At 34.6% G+C, this 19,990-nt stretch overlaps 1 protein-coding gene across 1 annotated transcript; it reads right to left on the bottom strand.

The window, feature by feature from the left end:
- Positions 1–95: 95 nt before the first annotated feature.
- LOC127807212 (uncharacterized) lies at positions 96–13,154 on the bottom strand. Its single transcript, XM_052344890.1, has 5 exons — positions 12,545–13,154; positions 10,847–10,921; positions 3,459–3,598; positions 554–691; positions 96–466 (listed from the first exon to the last, which is right to left on the bottom strand). Exons 1-5 carry the CDS (start codon positions 12,819–12,821, stop codon positions 257–259), a joined length of 840 nt encoding a protein of 279 aa, XP_052200850.1. The 5' UTR covers positions 12,822–13,154; the 3' UTR covers positions 96–256.
- Positions 13,155–19,990: the final 6,836 nt, after the last annotated feature.

The following is a 19,990-nucleotide window of genomic DNA, read 5'->3' as shown; positions in this document are numbered from 1 at the left end:
GTACTCTCACTCACTCACTCGATGACAGGGTAAAATACCCACCCCTACAGCCATGACTCAGTATTCTTCATTTTTCAAAAATTGCACAGAAACAGTGCAACTAACTAGTCATTTTACTTGTACTTGTAATAATGGTTTTTAGATGAATGCAACTTATCTGTGACTGAGCAATAATATGTACACCTTTCTTTTTTCAAATATTTTTAATTAAAAAAGTTAGCACAAAAAAAATCAAAATAAAAATCGTCTGTCTGGTCTAGGCTGCTTCGTCACTGTCTGTTTCAAGCTCCAGACCCTCGGCAGCCAGAAGTTGGCTGATAACCTTCTTCTTTTCCTCTTCTGCTTTCCTTCGCATTATGTCTCTTTTTCTCAACACAAGTGTATGCCGCCTGAGGGTATTGTTAAAATTCTCCATTGATGCTTTCTTTTCTTTTGCCAGAATCTTCCTTTCTTCTTCAGGATCAATCTGAAAAGGAAAATGTGGCCTATTACTGTATCAAACTTTTGTAATAATATTCTCCGTCTACTGTGTCAAACTTTTAAGCAAAAACACCTTTGAACGAGAGAGACGGCGTGCGCGGAGATTCATCTCACGCTGCTGCTGTTCAGCCCAAGCTGCAACGGCCATATCACCCCGCTGGTCAAAAGCTTTTCGCTTTTTCATGAGCCACTCCATCCATGCTTGAGATGCCTAAGAAACATGGCGAGAGATTTATCATATCAAGGGATGAAAAATCATCTTATTTGAGGTCTTTATTACAACCAAAATCCATGTGAATAAAAAAAAACAAACAGAAACAAAATGTGAAATGCAATACGGCCGCCAAACTAGACAATTATACAAATGGCAGTTAAGAAAGCCACAATGTCAGACAGTTATTTTTTTCAATTAGAAGCTGAAAATAAATAATTCAAATCATCTCAGGAAGATCTAAATTACTCAGCTCCCATGACCTTCAGCTAAAAGTGAGGGCCGAGGGCAGAGAAATAACAAATGAATTCTGATAGGGAATCACACCGCGTCTCAGCTCCATGATAAATAGCTCAAAAGTGGACCAAACAAATATATTGAGACAAGTATATTTTCAATGGAAACATATGTCAACAACTTGAAAAGAACACTAACAATGAACAGATCCATCCAAATGCTAAATGCTACATATTGCATCTAATTATTTGAAAGCAAAACAACCATTTCCGGAGAGCCTGCAAACAGAAAATAACATGTTGCAATTTTACAGGCACACTGTAGTAATCAAGGTTTTAGGATGAATTTGAGCCTTTATATATGTATAATTTGAATTAGTATGCTGCCACTAACTCAAAGTTTTAGGAGAGACAATTTGGTAATTTCAGATTTTTTGGATATGAATTGTTGCAAAGCAAATCCATTATTATCTTTTATGAAGTACACATGCACCATTATCAAGAAATATTTTAGTGTCTTAACATGTGGTCTAGATGAGGTCCAAATTGTATCTTTATTAGGAAGTTGGTTTGAGGATAATATTATTAGTCAAAAAGTCAAACATGCATACAATATATTATTACTAAGTCTTAGTATTAGGAGAAGCTGACAACAAGAAAACATGCATACAATTTATTCAATAGAGCTGAATTTTGAAATTTTGGTCTGAAAATTCCAAATCCTTTTCTTCGGTCCTCAATATATTATTTGCTCGGCCTCAAAAAGTGATCCCAAGGAATAGATTCCTACACCTCATTTCTTGCCCTTTTTCCTTCTTTCCTCAGGAACCCGCAAAATTACATCCTCAAATCAGAGTTTACCTAAAAGCACTTAAGGTGTGTTTGATTGGCATGGAAAACATGGAAAAGAATATATTTTCCAGGCAAATTCCAACTTTGAATGTTTGATTGACAACTTTTTCCATGGAATTTGTTTTCCACCCAAATACAAAAATGTCATATTTTCCTCAAAATCAATTCTTGGGGGGGGGCGGGGTTGGTTTTAATTTTCCTTGGGAGTTGGAATTTATTTTCTTTTCCACCTTGTGCAATCAAGCACACCCTTAGTTCATTAGAAAACTGTGCTTTATCAAAAACCATAAACCCTAACCCCCTTTTCCTCATCTTTTGTCTTCCTGCGGACACCCAAATGATGAATATGTAATAACTTGAGAATACGGTGTTCCAAAAATCAGTGACCCATCACTTGAAAAAGCCAAAGCCATTTTCCACCCTTTGTAACTCATATCTAAATATTTCACTTCTACCTTTACTAAAATTACAAGCGTGAGACATTTCTAAATGCAAATTTGAGAGCAAAAAGAAAGAAGAGAGAGAAAGGAGCAGTATATTATTATCATCACTATTTCAATAACACACAGACCAAATGATAGGATTACTAGGTATTTTTGTAAGAAAGTAAGATAATAAAATGTTTCCTCATTTTATGGAAAAAGGAAAAAAGAATAAAGTAAGATAATCAACAAAATGGGCAAAAAAGAAAAAAGAAAAAGAATGATAATACTGGCAAATGAAGCTTCTCTCTCTGAGGACTGCTTGATAGCACTTCAACATACATGGAAGATTGTTCGTCATTGAATCCATTTCTAGTTAAAAGTAGTGGTTTCTCCTATGCTAATTTAATTTTCATTGAATTAGCCAAAAAAACAATTTTCATTTTGAAAAGAAGAAAGAAAAATATGACATCTTGTACAGCTAACAAGAAATTCTTTGGACAGACTATACCACAGGTGAGAAATGGTAAAAGAACATTGGTCACTAGGAATTAGTAACTTCCAACCAAAAAAAAAAAAAATCAAGACAAACTATTGAGAAGAGGGAGAAGAAACCCTGATGAACAACCAAGAGTTGTGCGGGAAATGCTGATTTTTCACATCAATATATTCTCTATCTAAAGTAAATACATTCCAGCAAATCATTTTCCATGCTAATATAGATTAGTAGATATAATTCTTTGTACCAGAAGAAAAAGAAAACCATCAATCTAGTGGATGGTTTTGTAAGCATCATCAAAGTGGTGGGAATTGATCTTGCAGTTGCAGTTCTATTTAGGTATCATGTCTTCCATTTGCATTCTCTTACAGTTGTATGAAATACTCAGAAATAGACACAAAAGCTAGTCTCAGAAAAATTCCTAGCATGTCTCAACAATTTAACATGAATTTTTTCCAACTCATATTCAAGTGTGCTATTAACCGATGTTCATCACCATCTATCCCAAGCCTTAATCCCATTAGGTGGGGCCACTACATGAATTATAGCTCTCCAATCATCTCTATCTACAGCCATATTTTCTATAAAGTCATCATATCTCTTGTGAAATCCAAGGATTTTCCACTAAGTTTTCTTTGATTGTCTTCTACCTCTTTTACTACAAATTTCTTCCACCCTATTTGCTCGCCCATGTGTTTCTATTGATTTTCCTCTCACATGTCCAATGCCATTAACTAATAAAGCGATCAAACTTTTACCTTCATTGGGTTGACTCGATTGTCAATATCATATTGCCTTCGCTTCTCCCGATCCATAAGCAACTCATAAGCAGCTTGAATCTTGATGAATCGAGCTTCAGCTGTTTCCCCTTCCTCAAGGGTCCCCCTACTATCATAAACTTGAGGCAAGAGAAAGGATCAGTTGCAGCTCTACATCCAGATGCAACTTTTGACAACAGGATAGATAATAAATACGGATTTCCACCAACACAAAAAAGTCAAAATATTAAGGAATCAGGTTAAAAAACAAATACAGATTTCTACTAATTATGTCAGACATACTATTCAAAATCAAATGTCCAGAAGATACAACAATTTAACAGTTCAAAGTTATGGAAGTCACTGTTATTTAGAATCCAAAAGAAGAAATATAATTCACAAGCATGATAATGATCTCTAACCAAGCCAATGACAACATTTTATTTTCTTGTTCTCTTTACTTAAGAAAAGGTGTAAAAGTCTAGGGCATAATCTACAATTCAACATGATCTAAAAATGGATGATCTCTGATTTTTCCTAAATTGTCATACAAACACAGTAAGGAAAGATTTTTCTATTGCTTCATCCTTCAGTCTTTTTAAAGAAAATGCCATAACACAATATCAAGTCTTAATCCCACTGCCAAGTCAAGTACATGTATTCTAGCTTGCCAATTATTTCTATCTATGGTGTTATGTTCTATAAGGTCCTCATAACTCATATCATATTTAAGAGCCTCCCACCAAGTTTTTTCTTTTTTTGTATTCTGTCACAGCCCTAAATTTTCCTAGGGTTTAGAATGGAATTTTGAAGGAAATTGAGGAAGAAAGAACAGAATGGAGGGGGAAACAGAACATAAAGAGGGAGAAATTGAGAAGGAATGGGGAGGGTTCAGACGAACAAAGAGGGAGATAAGAATTGAGGGGGAAAACAAAATTGTATCCATTCAATCATTCGCCCTGTATGCTCTATTCAACAGCCTATTTATAGGTTGCTTACATCCATGCAATTATTACCAAACTAACAAACTCAAGTACACACTACACAGCCTAAGGTAAAACTAAGGGAAAATACAAACAAGAAACAATTACAACTAATCCCCTTGGGGTCATGACAATTCCCCCCTTCTTGAAAGGTTTCTCGTCGCCAAGAAACTTATTACAACTATGCCTTCTTCATCACCCAATTCCCGCCAACTCTTCTCCTTTGTATTCGTTCTCTACTCCTTCCATGTTCAATAATTGTCCTTGGCATCGGTTAGGGCTGAATTTATCTCCACATTTATAACATAATCCTAATTTCGTTCTCTGCTCCATAACAATTGAGTTGGTTGCATCAGGGCTTGGGTAAACTTTAGAATTCACATTTACTCGATTGATTTCCCTCCAATGGTTGATAGAACATAGGCTGAGTTTGCTTCCAATGCAAGCTCTTGTAACTTTGTCTTCTCGAGAGCCTGCTTCACCATCACAAGCTGCATTATCTTGACCACCAGCCTCAACTCCTCCTTAAGGCCGCTAATGAATCTGGACAGAAAAATAATGCTTCGTTAGTGCTAGCTGTAAACTCCACATCAAAGACCTTAACTCCTCAAACCAAATTTGATAGTCAACCACTAATCCTCCTTGTCTTACTTTATTAAATTCTTCAATCACATCTATCACAGAATTCACCCCAAAATGTTCACACAGGTCCTCAGCAAATTCAGCCCAACTGACCTCAACTTTCCTTGTCTAAAGCCAACCTTGATACCATGAATCAGTCGTATCATTAAGATAGGTTGTCGCCAAATTGATTTTCCGCCCTTTTGCTACATTGTAAAACTAGAAAAATCTCTCACATCTACGAATCCACCACCTCAATTTCAATCCTTAGAAAACGGGTATTTCTAGTCTTGGAGTGGGAGTGTAAGTAGAGGTTTGATAATTACCTCTCGCTGAAATTGTTGGGTCTAAGATTGGAGGCTCCTTAGTCTGCTACACTCTTAAAATTCTAGGGAGATTGTCATCTCCGAACAAAATTGGATCAAGAATAAACTTTGTTGGGGATTCTAATCCTACAGGTTGAGGGAGAATTCCGTCACCAGAAAAGGCTAAATCAAAAACAATCCTCAGTGGGGGATTTGCTGATAAACGGAATTGAGGTAATAATGTCGACAGCATGTTGAACATGTTGTCTATTCTCTGGCTGAATTGATCCAACAACTCCCGGTGCCTCTCCAATTCCCTCTACATACTCTCTCAAGATGTAGTGAGATCCTCTCGCACATTCTCCCTTATGACCAAGATGTCCTCCTTGCTGCAATTCAAGGCCTCCTGAGTCCACATCATCCCCAATTCCAACGCCTCCATTCTTGACTCAAGTTGTTTCATTCTTGTGCCTTCCGCCATTTCCCTTCCTTCAAGGGTCTTTTCTGATCTTCTTACAAGGGTCGATAATGAACAACAATGTAAGACCCCATCTCAGCATAAGGTTGCCACATAATTTCGATAAGTTTAGAATACCGAAAAATTGGTTTGATAGCAGTTATAAGTACCGAATCGACTGCAAGGAATGCCTCGGGGTGAAATTGTCTAAGAAAAATTATATAATCTTGATGAGCGTTCCGAGAAAAGATTTATGGTATCGAAAAAAATCGGATCGGGAATAGTTTTCGGTACAGCTAAAATACAGATGTCATTTAGGCTGAAAAATCGAATCGTTGTAGGAGACTCCCGAAAAATCAACAGAACCCTATGGGGGCCCCAGTTTTGCATAACGAGCAACCCTTCAGTGGTTTCGGGATGAAACAATGGCCCGATGAGGATGCTAGGGCAGAATCGTCTTTTCGAGTAAATCTTAGGTTATTAATTTTGCATTTTCTGTATTAAAATGCAATTTAATTCAGTATTCGAGGGTATAATTGAAATTACAAAATTTTCCAAATAAAATAAAAATAAGAAATGAGATTTAAATGTATAATATAATATATAATTATATATATATATATTTGTACGTGTGCGTGTGCGCGTGAGTGATGGCAGCCATGCCATAGCCCATACCCTGCAACCTTCTCCCCATGCCCTGTAAATCAGCCGCGCCTCTGCAAGTTTGGAAGGCCTTACACGCAATAAGGAATGGGTCAAGTGATGGCCAAAGCAGTGGAGTGGTGGTGTGTTTGCCTATAAATAGAGAAGGTAGAAGCAGATGGGGAAAAGGCAGAGAGAGAGAGAGTTGCAGAGCAATGGCCGAAGCAAGCATGGCGGCTGAGGCATCAAGATCGAGGGAGAAGTTGGCCGAAAATAAAGAGAAGCAGAGAGGAAGATCGAATGGGAGAAAGAGAGCTCATGAGAGCTAGGCCGAAGTCGGCCATGGTAGCCGAACGAACCAGCACCAGCAGCGCGGGGAAGGAGGCAAGCCAGCAAGCAGGGGAGGCCGATGGAGCAGCATCGCGGTGGCGCGGGAAAGCCATGGAGATGGTCGGGGGGCTCGTCGATTGCAGCACGAGGCGGCAGCGGCCATGGCCGACGCTAGTGAGCAGCAGCGCTGGGGCAGCTACCGCGGTGAGGACAGCAAGGCGCGATCGCGGCGGCGGGCATGGAGCAGCCGGCAACGTCGATGATGGCTATTGGGGCGGTCGCGATGGCCGGCGAAGCTGGCCGAGGGGTGGCTGGGCAGGAGGTTGTACGCGCGCGCAGGGGCTGCACGAGGAAGAAGGTGAACAGGGAGAAGGAAGAAAGAAAAGAAAAGAAAAGAAAAGGAAAGGAAAGAAAAGAAAAGAAGGGGGAAAAAAAAAGAAAAAATAGGAAAAAATTATTGGAAAAATCATGAAAAATATGATTTGGCGATTTATTATTATTCCGGAGATTTTGGCAAAGAAAAATTGTCCGAAAACGCGTTTCGAGATCAGGGCATGCATACCGAGAAAGTCAGAGATGCTAAGTTAAGTTAAGTAAAATATCCTAGAAAATTCAAGAATATTATTTTATGAATTGTCGTAGTGAAATATTTGAGAAAATATTTTAGAAATATTTTGTTTGGATTTATTGAGGGGAAAATAGGAAGAAATAGAGAAAAAAATTAAAGAAAATGCAAGAAATTATGGAAAAATAGGTTTTAATATTTATTTAAATAAATGTGGTGATTAGGATGCTTTGAGGATTAAATCGAAGTGACTTGTGCGAATTTTGAGGTTGGCACGTAAATCGAGGCGATATACGAGGCAAGGCACGAATATCGAGGTAACCCGATAAGGTTGAGAAGGTAAGTGGTACTTCCCAATTAAAGTTAGTTTTACAGAAAATATTTGGTTATAAGTGATTTATGTTTAAGAAACCCGATCCTCGGGAATGTTTTCATCATATTGACATGCTCTGATATGTATCCATCACGTAGACTGCATACATGACTATGAAATGCATAAACACGTTGATATCATTGATCACGCGCATTTGTGGCCATAGGGAGTACGAACTAGCACCGCTGCTTTACCAAGGATGCACCCATACACCCCGTCTTCGAAAGAGGTGGCCCGCAAAAATGGTAGGTAGCATGAGAGGTGCAGTTGACACCTATAAGGAAAGATATTGCATACACACATGACATAGCATTATGTACCCTTACTTAGATGATTCATCATCTAACTTGGGTTTTGCCCCTGGAATATTCAAACGTTCTAGATGGAGATTGTAACAGATTTAAGGATAAATGATGCATGAAATGGCACTTAGCAGAGTGCATGAAGAATGAAATGTATGTTACGTAGCCCCTGTATTTATGTTCTGCTACTTTAGATTCTAAACGTTTTGAGGAATGTTGAAGATGTAAGAATTTATTTATGATTAATGTTAAGATATCAGGTTTCGATTTTTGCTTCCGCATTTGATGTGTATAGTGATTCTCTTTCGAGATAAAATGTATGGAAATTTTGGGACGAATTCGGGGAATGATGTGGTTTAGCTTTTAGTGTTGAAAGAAAAAAAATTATTGTCCCGGAATTGTCCCAAGTTATAACGCGCCAAGGAAAGCGGGGGCGTTACAAACAACCTCCTATGATTGCCTATATCTTGAATCTCACAATGCAACAACCCTAAAACAGAGGATCGGATACCGTTCTTAGCTTCAATCAAGATCACTTCTTGATCATGCGCCCACTTCGCGCCTTCCTTCTCGCCGAAATCTCAGTTGCAATCATTGGGATTCCACGCTCACCCAATTTTATTACGTTGCCCAAAGTCACACCAAGAATCGTTGGCCTTCCTCTTCTAGCCTACTTCGCCTTCAATTTCGAACCAAGATCGTCGGAATTCGCTTGAGTATTAAGTGGCAATTAACACCCAAGACGTGTTGGAAATCAGTCGCACCAAGAATCGTCGACCCTTTCTTCTGAGAGTCGATTGGCTCTGTTAAGCTTCTTGCGTCTGCTTCTTACGGCTCCATCAATTCTGAAACTGCTTGCTTTGTGTCGGATCTAACCCTAAATTCAACTACTTAAGATTTTCGCCCAAATTTCCAGAATCACAGCCAATGATTGACTAGCTCTGATACCAAATGTCACGGCCCTAGGTTTTCCTAGTGTTTAGAATGGAATTCTGAAGGAAATTGAGGAAGAAAGAACATATTGGAGGGGGAAACAGAACAGAAAAAGGGAGACATTGAGAAGAAAGGGGGAGGGTTCAGACGAACAAAGAGGGAGATGAAAATTGAGGGGAAAAACAGAATTGTATCCATTCAATCATTCGCCATGTATTCTCTATTCAACAGCCTATTTATAGGTTGTTTATATCCATGCAGTTATTACCAAATCAACAAACTCAAGTACACACTACACAACCTAAGGTACAAACTAAGGGAAAATACAAACAAGAAATAATTACAACTAATGTCCTTGGGGTCATGACATTTTCCTCTACCTCTTTTTCTAAATACTTTTTTTATTCAACCCACTCTCTTCACAAGAGACTATTAGTCTTCTCACATGACCAAACCATCTTGATCGTGTCTCACATATCTTATCTCCAATAAGAGTTACTTCAACCTTAATATGAATAATCTCAATTTAAATTTTATCCGTTCTTGTATACCCACACGTCCATTTTAACATCCTCATCTATGTTACTCTCATATTTTACGCATGTTAGTATTTTATTGCCCAATACCATGTGCCATACACAAAACTGGTCTTATAGTTGATTCAGTTTTTGGCACTACATGATGAGAACCAAGCAACAATTGTGTTGCACGGACCCAAACTGTGAAAAAAAAAAAACCTGGATCAGGCACAACCTAAGTGAAAACTAAGTTTGAAATTACTGCCACATAAATTGGTTATCCTTAAATGAGTCATGAAAAGTATATGAGCACAACCAGTCTCCACTGTCAAGCCCTTGAATTAGGGCTAACATTTTACAATATTACACACTACTCCCTAGGGTCGTGACATCCGCATTGGATCAAAAACAGGGGTAGGGTCAGAAACCTTTAATTCATAATGGGTAAGTTAAACTAGATGTAAGATATGGAAGGAACAAGCAAGTTCAAAAAAAGAAAGCAGCAAACAGTTTCAAAGCATATTACATGTGTATTCCTTTTTTGATAAGTATTTTTCTAAATGAATCAAATGATATCAATTGATGAACTTAAATAGAAACCTAACTTCCCTCTGCCATAAATAGAAGACTCTGATTCATACTGTCTTGTCTCTGCTTATGGCAAATACTATGATTTGGAGGCTGAGTGAATCTAATGGCATGTGCATACATGAGGCTTTTTTTATACAAAAATAATATTTTTATAATAAATAATTATGAAAATAGCATCATTTTCAAAATATTTAAAAATCTAGCACAATTTTTGACAACTAGCCCCGCTCAAAGAATGTCTAATGTTGCTAGACTCAACATAGAAGCTGTTCAGGGTTGAATACAATAAGGCTGCTCAACTTTCTTACATAATGCAACCCTCAGAAGACCTTGCTTATTTATTGGCATTACCCTACAGAGGCTGGTAAAACTTCAATGGCAGACAAAGTGCCAACTGTGGAACTGAAGAACACACAGACAAGCCCCAAGAGTGTTGGAAAGTGAATGAAGTGATCTCAGTGACATACCGGAAAACTGCAACATGAAAACAGGAGGATACATTTTTCAATAACTACACAAACAGAGATTCTTTACTTCTTTATAACAACAGCCAAAAAAAGAGCAAAGTACTGTTGTTTTCCTGGCTATTTGTAGGACAGGCAAAAGTACCCAGTATGAATGAAATACAAAAGCAAACCCATTAAAGTCAACCATTAGCTAAATATTGAAAAATAAGTAATTAATCCACAATCCAAAGGGTATTAACAATATTACATTCATCATATAATCTACTACACATAAAACTGTATGGACGAGATCAAGAAATACCATCTGGGTGATAGAATTTGGCCAAACGTCGATAAGCTAACTTTATTTTCTCTTCATCAGCATCTCCTTCCAACTCTGAATGCAAAAACAAGTAATCAGATATTGTAAATTACTCATTATAAGAAGAAAGAAGAAAAATTTGCACTACTTAACAGGCAGGCACCCAAGAAAAAATCCTGGTTCAGCTTTGACATAGAATATAAACTGCTGCATTCTGTGTCAGAAATGCTGAAAATTATCTATGCCATGCTCTTACATAGAGAAAGGCAGAGGAGACACCAGATTCAAGACTTCTCCCCTATCCTTTTCAGTGTACAAAGCATGACTTTTATTTTTTGCCCATATTTCTGCAAGTCACAGAGTGCATAAATGTGATGTCTCAAAAAACTTCATGTTTTATGAGCAATCTGGAATTATAAATGAAAAATGAATAGGAGAACTGTGAATGTTCCTCCGTAAACTTTCATTGATCTGAAGTATGATTTATATACACAAAATATCCTAAAAACTCTCATAAATTACAGGAATAGATTACAACAAATTTAAATTTACTATTTTACAAATTTGAATGAGTTTGAACTTGGATTCCCTTATCTGTTTTTGAGATCTGCTTCATCATTTCTTCCTTTTATCCTTTTAGTTTGAATTGATCTGATCTTTTCTCACACAACCTTGGGATTACCGCCCTTGGGTGGTCCCCGGCCGCTCATGCCCTCGATTTCGACATAAGAGGAAAATCGCAGGCGGGTCTTTGGCCCTTGTCTAAACCGAGTATTGAACTCGTGATCTACTGGTACAAACCCCAGCATATCACTTTCCCGCCACTTGACCTATGCTTTGGAGGCTTTCTCACACAACCTTGATCCTCTACTCGTCCATAGTTTTAAATCAATCTTCCTGTTCTTTTATCTTCTCCAACAATAAGCAATGAGTAAATCCACAGGCATGGCATGCTCACATACCAATCAGAAACATGAAAATCAACTTGAAAGATTAATTATGATACTTCAAAAGCTATAATAAATTAATAATTTATTATCCTGATTAGTTACTTTTCAAGAATAAGGTCTTAGTTAAAATAAACAGAATATGGTACAATGCAGAAATATCTATACTCCATAAGAAATTAGTTCAAGTAATTGCTAATATATTACATGGAAGGAAGATCTCTTTTTTTTTTTTTTTATGTCCGGTAATTGCTTCCGCGTAACATCAACCCAATTATCTTCTATCATTGCAAACACCCCATCTTATATTATGCATGCATGTTCAACCGCATAGCTTTGATTCTTTGCTTAAATTGAAGATTTCTGCTAACGAAAGATGCAATGCTCTTTATAACTCCCTAACATGTCATACCAGGCCGAGGTAACAAAAAGCTTCTTTATAATGCAAACGAAAAATATAATGAACTTCCTCGCCTCTTCTTCCTAGTAAAATCCTCTTAAAAACCTTAAATTTTTTATTTCATTTTTTCCTACAACGGCTACCTATCTAGACTAACTCATGAAAGACATATGCCAAGAAGTATCTTAAAAGCCTTCAACCATGTGATATTCAACAATATTCTACGCTTCTAAACTACATTTGGCAGCGGGAACAAGTCAAACCAATGGTCTTCTGTGCAAAACCAAATAAACACACAAATTTCTCATTTCTTTACTCTCTTCCAAATAATTAACAAAAATAATAAATTACCGAGAGTCTCATAGGGAGATTTGGGGTCGTTCCAATTAGACGCCCTAACCACGGTCCTCCTCTGATTAAGCCTCAACCAGGGCTCGTATTTGGGCAAGTCTGAGGAATCGAACCGAGAAGACAACAAGGAGGGCGAGGACAATCGAGGCTTTGAATTAGGGTTCCGTATCGAAACCCTAACCACAGAGCGCGAACGAACCCGAACTCTGTCCCTGCAACAGCTGGCGATCGACGAGAACACCGTGTGCGATCTACAAATCGTCCTCAGATTGCTCATTTTCCTGTATAATTCTTTTTCTGGGTTCGAACCAGAACCAGATGAAACCGAACGGAATCCAACTGGGGGCTCCAAATTCGGGCTTAGATCCCGGAGAGTGTTTCCCTTTCGATGAATATGGAGACGTGAAGGAAGTGGCAATGAATAATTGAATATTGCTTTGAATCTGAACGAACCTCCACTTCAGATTCTGAATTTTTCTTCTGAAAAGAGAAAAACGATTTGGTTTGTCCAAAGTGCAAACTAATTTTGAAATTTTATAGCAAAAATCATAATATTATTAATTTGTGGATGGCATGATTGGGGTTCGCCACAGCCCACCATGGCAATGGGTTCACCATTTCATCTATCACTTCATGTTTGTTTGTGATTATGAATTATTTTTTGAGTAATATTATTTATTTTTTGTAAAGATTAATAGCAATGATATAATATGTAAAAATATTTAATTAATATTATATATTTATTTAAAAAATAAAATATGTTTGACTCTCTTTCACATGATCTATCACATTATTGTTATTCATTTTTATTAGAGAATAATAGCATTACTCAAAAAAGAATTATCATGGTATAAGGAAAAATACTCACGCAAATATTTCAATATTTAAAATTTATATTAAAATCAATATTATATACCTATTCCTTTTAAAATGAGAGGTTATTAATTTATAAGAGTAGGATAATTTTTTGAAATCTACTAAAATTATAATTCTTATCGATAATATTTATCTTAACCTTCTAAAATCTATTAAAATTAATATTTTTATGGATAATATCTATTATTTTCACAAAACTCACAAAAGGATTTTCAAATATCAAAACTATCATATTTAGATTTTATTCGAAACTCCAGTTAGGGGTGAGCATAAAATCAATTTAACCGATTAAATTGAACTGAACCGATCGATTATGTTCGGTTATCCATGGTGGGCAGTTTGGATTTGGTTAGTTTTTTGCAAAAACTTTGGGTAGTCAATTCGGTTCAGGTAATTGGACAAAAATACACGCAAAATTGAACCGACCGGTATTGACCCGTTATACCCGTGCTACTACCTACGGTGCTACCCATTCTGTCTGTCCCGTTGCCTTTCTTATTCCTTGCGAATCACACCCGATAGCCCGCCTAAGCCGAGAGAAATACCACTTTACAGACCCCTATACCCGTCGTCAACCTTCACATCTCCGTCGTCATCGGAGCCGAACGCCTTTGTCGTTTGTTTCTCCCCACCCGACCTAACACCCAACCCCCATTCACTTGTCGTCGAAGCATCAACCTTAGCCCTAGGTCTTTCATGGCTAACCCTCACCTCGTCATTGACGTATTGTCATCCTCCTCAGACCCAAACGCCTTCAAGCCCTTCACCATCAGCTTCTCCCCCACCCAACACCCAGCCCCCCTACACCTGACAGTTCGAGACCCAACCCATCTCTCAATCCTATTGAACGCGACAGCAAACCCTAAGCCATTTCACCCTCCTCACCCGTCAACATCAACAATTTGGTTGGTTTCGACAACTTAGGAGAGAACGATCTTGCGAGTAATGGGTACCACCGTCATCGATTTGAGAAGGTAATATGATTTCGATAACTTAATCGTCGTGTGGTTTTGATTGTTATGCTCATGTCCGATCTAGTTGGTTCGCTGATTTGGTTCGTTGATGCCTTGACTTTTGCGAATTTGTTGTTTAATTCGTTTGATTTTTTTAATTTGTTGTGATTTGGTTCGTTGTTTCTCTTTTGCGAATTTGTTGGTTTCACTTTTAATCATCATGTGGTTTTGATTTGCTTAATCAAAATAGTAAACAAACATCAATTTGAGAAGCTGTGTTTTCTGTTACTGTTATTGTTTAATTTGTTTTAGTTTCTGCTGTTATTATTTTGATATATAAGTGAATTGTGCAGAAATAAATATTTTTTCTGTTTTGTTGGTTTTTAGTGTTTGTTGTTGGCGTTTTGCAATGCATATTTATATTGACCAGGTGAATGTTTTGCAGTGCATATTTGTATTGATCAGGTGTTTTTTCTGTTAATGAGTTTTTAGTGTTTACTATTGATGTTGGTGTTTTTAGTATTTTCGGTTCTGTTTTTGGATTGCTTTTTGGTTTAATTTTTGGTTCGATTAGTTTAAAGTCCAAATCGGTTAATTCATTTCAATTTTTGAAATATTTTTTTGGTTCGATTTTCAGTTCAGTTAGTTTAAAGTCCAAATTAGTTAATTCGGTTTCGATTATTTCGATTAGTATATTAAGTCATATTGGTTCGGTTAGGCAAAAATGGGGCGGTTCGGTTCGGTTATAACCGAATACACACCCCTAACTCCAGTTAAGAAAAAAATTATATTTTTAGTTTGAATAATTATTTTGGACTTTTAGGTTTTTAACTATTTTAATAGACTATTGTTTTTGACACATCATTAAATCTAAACTCTAGTTATAGTATTATATATAAAATAACCATAATCTCTTATGGTTATGCCAATGAAAAAATAAACAAAATCTTAAAAATGAGTGTTGAGCCAACTTACTCATATTAATTAAGTTTTAATGATTAATAAAAAAATAATTTTTAATATACAAATTATAGTATTTTTGGTGATTAACAAAAATAGTATTTTCTTAAATATATTAATTGTAGTACCGAATTATTTTTTATTAATTTATAAAATATTTTTTTCATAGCATATGTATTATCAAAAATATTATTTCTTGTTAAAAAAATTAAATCTTTTTTAAATTAATTTATAAAATATTTTTCATAACATATGCATTATCAAAAATATTATTTTTAATTAAAAATATTTTTTATTAAATATTTTTTTATATATCATATGTATTATCAAAAATATTATTTTCTATTAAAAATATTTTTTAAATATATTTTAGATTAATTTATATAATATGTATTTCAAAAATATTTTAACAACTAGATGTATGTGCTTGGGTTTGAACCCAATACCTTTTATTTGTCTAAGTTCAGTTGATCTAAAGGCCTCTTAAATATTTAAGTGCACATTAAGTTTAAGTTATACTAAGTTTTTCTATTATAACAGTAAAATTTTTTATCGTTGGAAAAGTGCCCAAAATGGTTATAAATACCACCCAAACTCTTTTTTTTTTTTAGTATGCAAGTGCTTCCATTGCATATCTAAAGTATCCAAAAGCTCTCAAACAAAGTATTCAAACAATCTAATGCTCTCGAATCATTATTGCACATCTATCAAAGAGTTACAAGACAAGAGAATAAAAGTTCTTGAAGTCTTTTATGACAAATTCGAACTTCTCTATTTGAAATTACAAATTTATTTATTTATTTAAATATTATTATTTTGTATAATTTGTTCTTAATTGCTTATTTGTGTCAAAGTGTGAACAAATTATTTGTAACATTTAAATTATCATTGTGGATTGTATAGATTTCCTAGAACCATTAAAATCTAGGTGAATCTAGCTTTCAAGATAAGTTAGGAAAAAAATATTAGTGTAATGATTGCCTAGAACCCGTTGTAATCGAAGTATGTATCTAGTTTCCAATGTGAATTAGTGTGGAAATCTCTGTGAAATTAATTTAGCGGAATCCCAAGGGTGGTTAGACATTTGGAGAGTAGACTAGATGTATGTGAAAACACCGAACCACTATAAATTGTGTTGTGTCTCATTGTATTTATTTTTATTATATCTTATGATTTATATTTATTATTAATCTCAAATATAATTTATTATATTTATCAATAAAATAATTAATCAAGAATATTTATTAAAATTGAGAAAAAATTTAATCATTTAATTCACCCTCCACTTGAGTGGTCATACCCTAAGGGACCAACAATGAGTTTTAGAAAATAATTAATATAAATTAGGTGGTTAATCTCACATGCTCTAAGTGGGTTTAAAAAAAAAAAAAAAAAAAGGAGCAATGTTATATATCTTTAGTAAAAATGAACAGTATTGATGTGACAATTCACGTGAAGGGAAGTGTTTGGAGTAATGCTATCTAAAATTTAGTTATTGATTGCCTTTCATCTTCCCCAAGCAAATATTTTTCTTCATATGAGTTATCAAATCACCGTTATTCATCTATACTGGAGATGAATATCATTACACTTATTTTTCTTGCCAATTTCAAACAGTTTAAAGACGAAATTTATATCAATAAAATCATTATTGTATTTAAATGACAACATTTGCATCACAAAAAATTATAGGTTATTTAGTGGATGTAAGCTCTTGATGAATATTAAACATAGTAACCTGTTATTAATTTTGTTTTAAAAAATACTATTTTATAAAACATCATTGTACTTTTAAGTATAATTTATTAATCAAGATATATATAAGAAAATATAGGATATGGTTCTATTGTATTTGTTAAATTTTTTAAAAAGAAATTACATAACTTTTTATCTTGAATGTTCAAAATAAATTTATCACTTTCTCCCTTTGGATAACTTATTTTGAATTTTACAGATAAATTATTTTGATAAAGTCTTATCTTATTCATTTTAATAAATAATATCTTAGAATATAATTACTTATTCCAAATAAGTTAAGTTATTTTTAAACAAAAATAAAGAACTCTTGTTTTTTATTTGGAAAAAAAAAAACACAACAATTTTTATTAGGATTCATAATCATTAATAGTCTATATACTTTTATAATAATTATTTTTTTATAATTATGTTATTTTATAAAATATTATTTAATATCATAATATCTTTTATAGTCGTTCTATAAATTATAACACAGTAATAAAATACAATAACCGAACATTATTATTTGTTTTTTACGTTAATAAGAATAACACAGCTCTCAATTATTAAATAATATTTTATAAATATCATTTTTTACGTATCAATGCTATATAGGGCCCTAGACTCATGAAAGAGTCGAAAAAATATAAACTCGGGACATAAACCATACGTCCAATATATGTACGGAAAATGGGATCAATATGAAACATTTGGTAATTGTTTAAAGAAACCTACAATTTTTTTATCTTCAATATTATAAAAATTGGTAGTTGTTACTCTTTAAATATGCACAGTGAAAACTCAACCAAACTTGATAGACTTAAACTATTGAGTTAATTAAATAAATATATCGATAACAAAATCTAAATTAAATATGAATAAAACTTAAAGTCTAAAAAAATTAGAATAAATTATATAAAATCCTCTGCACTTAGGGTCATGTGCAACTTACCCTCATGTGCTTTCGATTGGACCAAAAAATCCCATTGCACTTTCAAAATGTTACAATCAATCACAATTTGTTATTATTTTATATAATTTTGTATAATAATCTACGTACAAAATACATAATTCTACATACATAATTCCAATATATCAAAAAAATATAAAATTTTGCATTAATTAACCAGTAAATTGCACAAAATTATGTAAAATAATAACAAATTATGGCTGATTGTAACATTTTGAAAGTACAAAGGAGTTTTTTTGTGCAATCGAGAGCATAGGGGGTAAGTTACACACGACTCTAAGTGTAGAGGGAATTTCATATAATTTACCAAAAAAATTATTGAAGATTTAAAGGCTTATGTTATATCTTTGAGAACTCAACAAGGGTAAAATAATACCTAGACTAAACGCTTAAGTTTCAGACATTTTAGGGCTTACGTTATATCTTAACTAGGACAAAGGTCAACCTCTATTTTTATCAAATAAATTCAAATATTCGAGTATTCTTGTTCAAATGTTTGAATAAGGAGATTAAACTTTATATTTGTCCCCAATCATCTTAAAGTTCTCTTCAATGAATTTGAACCAAGGCAAAATCTATAACTTGGGGCAATTTAGAAGTCTAAACATTGATATTTAGACCAAAATTCAAAGAAATCCTCACAAAATCGTGCATCCTAAAAGTATTTTGGAAGAAACAATTACACACACATATATACACTTACTATCCCTACATATTTCTAGGTTAAAAACTTGACCATTTCTCAATTTAGTTATGTTCACTTATTGTCTTAAAAGTGACTTACATTATTGTGACATTTTTATCGTGATCGACTCCAATCATTCGTTATAAACTTCTTTACATTTGAATCCATACTTTATCTAAAATGTATGTTTTTTATTTTTCACAATATTTTTAGTTTGGCATGCATACTCATTAATGAGTCAAGCTAGAACCAAGAAGTCTTTGTCTTCTCTATTTTTTTTCTCTCCTTCTACCTAGTAAGTGAGATTATTTATCATAAAAGACGAGGAGATGAAAAACATAGAAATCTATATAACTTCTACAGCATTAAATACTCCTAAAAATACATAGAAATTGTGTTTATGTTGTTACATTTGAGAATTGGTGTCATACCATGAGAATCAGAAGCAAAAAAAAAGGGAGAATTTTTAAAGAAAAATAAAAAGGATTGTGGCAATGTGCACTACAAGCCTCTTGCCGCAACCCTTGCTGCAAGTACTTTGTTTTGAGGGCCTTGTGGCAAATGCCCCTTGCGGCATGCCCCAAAGGCCTCACAGCAAAGGTTTTGCTGCCAAGGGCCTAACGATAATAGTCCTTGTGGCAGCATACTTCGTAGCAAGAGGGTGTTTCCGACAAGGAGCTTGCGGCAATCTAGGTTCGTGGCCACGCACCTCGCGCATGGATGCCCTTACGGTGCGATAGACCTTGTGGCAAAGAACCTCTTCCAAGTGAGACCAATAGTCCATTCAACAAGCGACATGTGTCAGCACAATGCATCCTTGAAAATTGTGCCCTATAAATACCCCGCTATAGAACATTGAAATGGATATTTGAATTTGGTAAAATTTCAACATATTAACTACATTTTTACGATTTTTGTGAACAATTATTTGAATATGGTACTGATTTAGGCATTAGAGGGTCGTCACGGGCGAGAATTCCCGCAAGCCTTCTAATCCGTTTTTAAAGTATCAACAATGTCATATTCTTACGGCGAGATAAATCATTGCAGCAAAATCCTAGTGACGACGTCCTTGAGGTGAACATCCTTGTGGTAAACTCCCTTGCGATAACTTTACTTAACGACAACCTTATTTCCCTTGACACCTAGCTCAAGTAGGTTCCATATCATAAAATTTAATTGTTGTATTTTTTACAACAATAATTGGTTAAAATAATTATTTATTTACATTTTTTGTGAATCTGTTATAATTAGAGTTTTATAAT

The sequence above is a fragment of the Diospyros lotus genome, chromosome 8 (genome assembly GCF_014633365.1).
Source record: "Diospyros lotus cultivar Yz01 chromosome 8, ASM1463336v1, whole genome shotgun sequence".
Classification (NCBI taxonomy): domain Eukaryota; kingdom Viridiplantae; phylum Streptophyta; class Magnoliopsida; order Ericales; family Ebenaceae; genus Diospyros; species Diospyros lotus.
Note: the sequence above shows the minus strand (reverse complement) of the source record. Positions and strands in the feature narration are given on the sequence as shown.

Excerpts from the sequence above, each read along its gene's own strand:
- LOC127807212 (XM_052344890.1), bottom strand. The coding sequence starts at position 12,821 with ATGAGCAATCTGAGGACGATTTGTAGATCGCACACGGTGTTCTCGTCG. Across the intron at positions 10,922-12,544 it reads ATCTCCCTATGAGACTCTCG|AGTTGGAAGGAGATGCTGAT; the intron begins GTAATTTATTAT and ends TTTTGCATTCAG. Across the intron at positions 692-3,458 it reads ATCGAGTCAACCCAATGAAG|GCATCTCAAGCATGGATGGA; the intron begins GTAAAAGTTTGA and ends CATGTTTCTTAG.